Consider the following 4,464-nt stretch of genomic DNA (forward strand, 5'->3'; position numbering starts at 1 on the left):
TTGACTCTGGTGGGGCCCAGCCCAGTGAACTACGTGGTAAATCACAAGTCTTTTGGTTTTGGACAAATAATATGCATAGTTTATACTAGATATAAGTAGGGACTAAAGTGTTCCTCAAAAATATTTATGAAACACCTGTGCTAAAACTTGCAATAGTTAAAAAAAAAAGATAGCATGCATCAATTCTGGATGAACTAAGTCTATGGGTACCATATGCAAATTGCTACAGTCATGTTTAATTTCAAAATTATTATCAAATTTGCTCCTCACTTCCACATGTTCAGGGAGAGCAGGGTCTAACAGCAAGGTGAGAGGGAAGGGGCTGCCAGGGGAAAAAGTCGGGGGGAAGTAAAAAGCAAAGGATTACCTGATCCTCCAGATTTATTTTCCCTGCTGTAGCAAAGGGAAATGGAATGGAAGGGGGTAAAGTCAAGGCAAACCTCCAATAATTAGATCTTATACCTGGAAAATTACAACAAATTATAAATGTTCCATATATAGAATCTAATTATTGAGGGGTTGCCTTATAAGCAGGGGCATCTTCTATTTGAGTAAATATGGTATGTCTTTCTCTAAATGTCAGATAAATAGTTAAAAATACAAAAAACCCATTAAATATGGATTATATTACTAAGATATACAGAATTTGGAATAGACAGCCAAACACAAAAAATTGAGGTACAGTCCTGTAAAGGTGATGGGCAGCTTTAGTTTGCAATAAAGTTAATGCACCAGATCCTTGACAGATGTCAGCTGGTTCCATTGAATGTAGTAAGCCTCCTCTAACTTACAACAGCTGAGTACTTAGATGACTGGTTGTTGATGCCTTTTGCTATCTTGTTGCACAAAAAGGCTTAATTCCTGTTTTCAGATAAGTTCTGTCCAATATGCTGTGGTCTGAGAAATAATATGAACAAAGCAAATGCTGCTCTGAACTACCCATGCACCCATGTATCCTGGTAAGTTGTTACCAAGCAGTATGATTTCTGTGGCTCTGATCACCATGATGTCTATGCACTGAGTAACTTCCACCAAGTACACATCCATCGAGATGTTACAGGGTGTCAAAGCAGGACAAAAGGTGACCCCCAGTTACGTCTCTAAAATTGACTGATATCTTTTTAGTGAAGGTGCTGGTCTCTTCTTCTACTTGATATTTCTCTCAGCAATGCTTAAATATTTGCTTCCTTATATCTTGGTTTCCCAGAATAGCTGAAGACAAATAGCTTGATGAAGAGATGAACTCAGGCCTCAGAAGCCCAAGATACTGTTCTTTGTAAAAGGATGATGGTTACATCTCTTACTGTATGCAAGTTTCCTAGGAAAAATGCTAAGGCACACCACTGAGGATGTAGATATGTGCCATTCTTACTATGTAGTAAACTAACTTTACTATGTAGAAAAATTAGAGCAGGCACAGGATGCACACTTCTACTATATGATAAATCATCAGGATAAAACTGACATATGAACAATTTTAATGTGTAATAATTTTATCATATAGGAAAGTTACTGCATCAACTCTGTGGTGTGTCCATTCCCCTAATCAGTTTAGCTTTGGGGATCAAAGGCTTAGTGCAATCTGCCTCCTCTTCTACCTGGTGGCCAGACTGTAATAACACCTACCATGACAGCTGGTTTGGGTGGGCTGATTGTATGTCCTGTCCATTCCTTCCTATGGAGTAAATTTACTATAAAGTAAAATCCAAAATAAATTACTCAATAATCATGTCATATGCCCACTTCATTTACATGTAGCTTGGATTTAAGATGTGTGTCAATCTACTTTTGTTCCCTTTTGTGCATTTTCATTGCTTCTCCATAGGATGGTCACTGTGTCAGCACTGCCCCTGTCACTGATTCCATCCAGGTGTGCTCTCTGCCCAGCGCCCTAGGAGACAATATGCTTTATTTTAATGGGTAGGTCAGAATCTTGGCATATGGTTTTCACTCCTGTTGGAGTGTCGTTGTTCATTACAACCAGTATTTCTATCTGAGTAGCAGGAACATTTGGTCCTTCAGCAAGGGAGAGCTTGGAAATTGAATACTGCACCAAGCACAGACAAGTTGTTTCACAGTCTAAGTGCACCCTTGCTGTCACGACTGAGAACTGTCAAAGGCTCCAATGAGCCAGCCACCTCCCAGTACCAAAGTCTGTGACTGTACATGCAGTAGCATGAAGCTTTATATTCTACAGCTTTAAAAAACAGAAAAGTCAATTAAATGGGTTTCCATATACATCTGTAATTGCTTTGCATCTTCATAGGAGTGAAGTGTTCTGTGCAGTCTGAATGTGGTATAACATAAGCAATAGACTTCCAGCTGCTTTTTCATGACTAGAAAGGGCTAGATCTGGTTACATCTTCTCAAGAAGCAATACTGTTGGTTTGCACAAACAGTTTAGTGCTCTGTTCTTGTTGTACTTTTCTGACTAGCATATGTGTAACAGTACCATGAAGAGCCTGGCCTAAAGAAGAGATAAGCTCTGGTGAGACAGGTTTCCTTCCAACTCAAGTGGTGCTGGAAAGGCAGGTCCATTGTTCTTCCATGCAAGGTTTTTCACTTTGTTTAAATACCATGCCCAAACTCTATGTAAAGCAGAAAGCAATGTGCTATTGGTGCTGAGCTGGTGGATATGAGTGGTATCTGAGCAACTCTGACTCTCACCCACTGAAAGATAAGTGTTCTCTATTAGTAGGTGGGTATCAACAATGTTGAGACTTAGGAAAAGTGTGTGTGCATGCATGCGTGTGTGTACACACCCTGCTTGTAGCAGTCAGTCTTCAGTGGATAAAATTCCTGTTAATACTGACAAGTAAAGGAAAATTTTCACTAATGATATTGTTTGAAATCTGTAGTTAGGAGCCCTGGGTTTTCTCATCAGTGATATGGATGTGCAGCTGATGTCTACCTGTGGGCAACCAAAGACATTTTAGAAACAAAGCAACATGAATGCTTGAGGCCTATCCATGTGCAGTCTGTGTGCAGTGCTGCACTACTTCTTTCTTAGACATGCACACACTCTCACATTTCCTGTGATCATGCAGCCTTAAGATATGTTTATTATGTCAAGGAAAAATTCTTCCAAAAATTGACAGCAACTAGCCACAGTACACATCCTGGAATCAAGCTATGGTATCTTCTGCTGCTCTTAGTCTCTCTGTGGAATAAATTAAGCCGGCTGGTCTCCAGACTCTTGAAAAGACACTTCAGAAGACGTCTTTCATTTCTAGATGGAATTATGTCTGGAGCTTAGCATCATGGAGCCCTTGGAGACCTCTGATTGCATGGTTGATAAAGGTAAATGCTCATATTCTTCCACTGATATTGTCAGTGAATTACGCTGACAGTTCAGAATCAGTGACTTCATTTCTTTTTTGAAATTACTGTTTAGGAAGCCATAGATAACTGGGTTGACACAGGTGGAAGCCATGGCTACCAGGTGGCACAATGAAAAGATTAGGTTATGGTGGCAAGGAGGAATGGCTTTATAATTCCAGTCCTCAATGGTATTGAAAATGTGCAGAGGTAACCAGCAAATAGCAAAGGCAGCAACCATGGATGCTAACAAAAAATTTATTCTCTTCAGTTGAACAGTCCTGTTACTATATTCACTCTTCTCAAACATTTCCTTTCTTTTCTGCAAGTGTATGTAGATACGCACATAGCAAAGCATGATAAAAAAGAGGGGGATGAAGTACTGGAACAGCAGTAAGGTGGTGGTGTAGGTCAGTCTTTGTTGCTCAGAAGGCCATGAGTCCATGCATATGGCCTTGTCAGTGGAATAGTTCATGAAATAAGAGAGCTGCGTGTACAAGTCATTTGTCAAAATGGAGGTGGTCAGGAAAGGTAGGGACACCAAGCAGGCTAATGTCCATGTAACTACAATCCCCAGATAGGCTTGGGTGACACTTGGCCTCCAGCCAGTTGGGTTTATGATAAGCTGGTGTCTTTCCAGAGCAATGAGAACCAGGGAGAGAATTGACACAGTCACAGATGCACACTGGGTGAAGGAGGTCATTTTGCACATGACCTCACCAAATATCCAGTAATCCATTATGGTGTAAACAATGGTGAAAGGGAGACAGACAATGACCATGAACAAGTCAGAGACTACCAAGTTAGAAATGAGGATGTTGGTCACATTGGCCTTCTCTTTCTGTTTGGCTATGACACCAATCAGACACATATTCCCTACAATGCCTAGGATGGTCTCCAGGCTGTATGAGGTGACCAGAAAGACAGTGAGATCAGTGCTGTTTCTGCAGTGATCTGGAATATGTGTAGGGACGCTTCGATCTGAACTCCAGTTCTTACTGAACAGTAATGGAAGAACCACATTAAGAGCTTTGGTCTTGTTCATCCTGGAATCAAACAGAGTGCTCAGGAAGATGCTAGATAACCAGATGGGATCTCAGTCTTCTAGGAGCTATAACAGGTTCATCTGCTGATTTACCTGAGGAA

General features: G+C 40.6%; 1 protein-coding gene across 1 annotated transcript; it reads right to left on the reverse strand.

Moving 5' to 3' along the window:
• Positions 1-551: 551 nt before the first annotated feature.
• LOC109324372 (neuropeptide Y receptor type 4-like) lies at positions 552-4,464 on the reverse strand. Its single transcript, XM_019556360.1, has one exon. It carries the CDS (start codon positions 4,361-4,363, stop codon positions 3,230-3,232), a length of 1,134 nt encoding a protein of 377 aa, XP_019411905.1. The 5' UTR covers positions 4,364-4,464; the 3' UTR covers positions 552-3,229.

The sequence above is a fragment of the Crocodylus porosus genome, unplaced genomic scaffold (genome assembly GCF_001723895.1).
Source record: "Crocodylus porosus isolate Cpor-Errol unplaced genomic scaffold, CroPor_comp1, whole genome shotgun sequence".
In the NCBI taxonomy this organism is placed as follows: Eukaryota; Metazoa; Chordata; order Crocodylia; family Crocodylidae; genus Crocodylus; species Crocodylus porosus.

What these genes read in the sequence shown, in the direction of transcription:
- LOC109324372 (XM_019556360.1), bottom strand. Translation starts at nt 4,363, where the DNA reads ATGAACAAGACCAAAGCTCTTAATGTGGTTCTTCCATTACTGTTCAGT.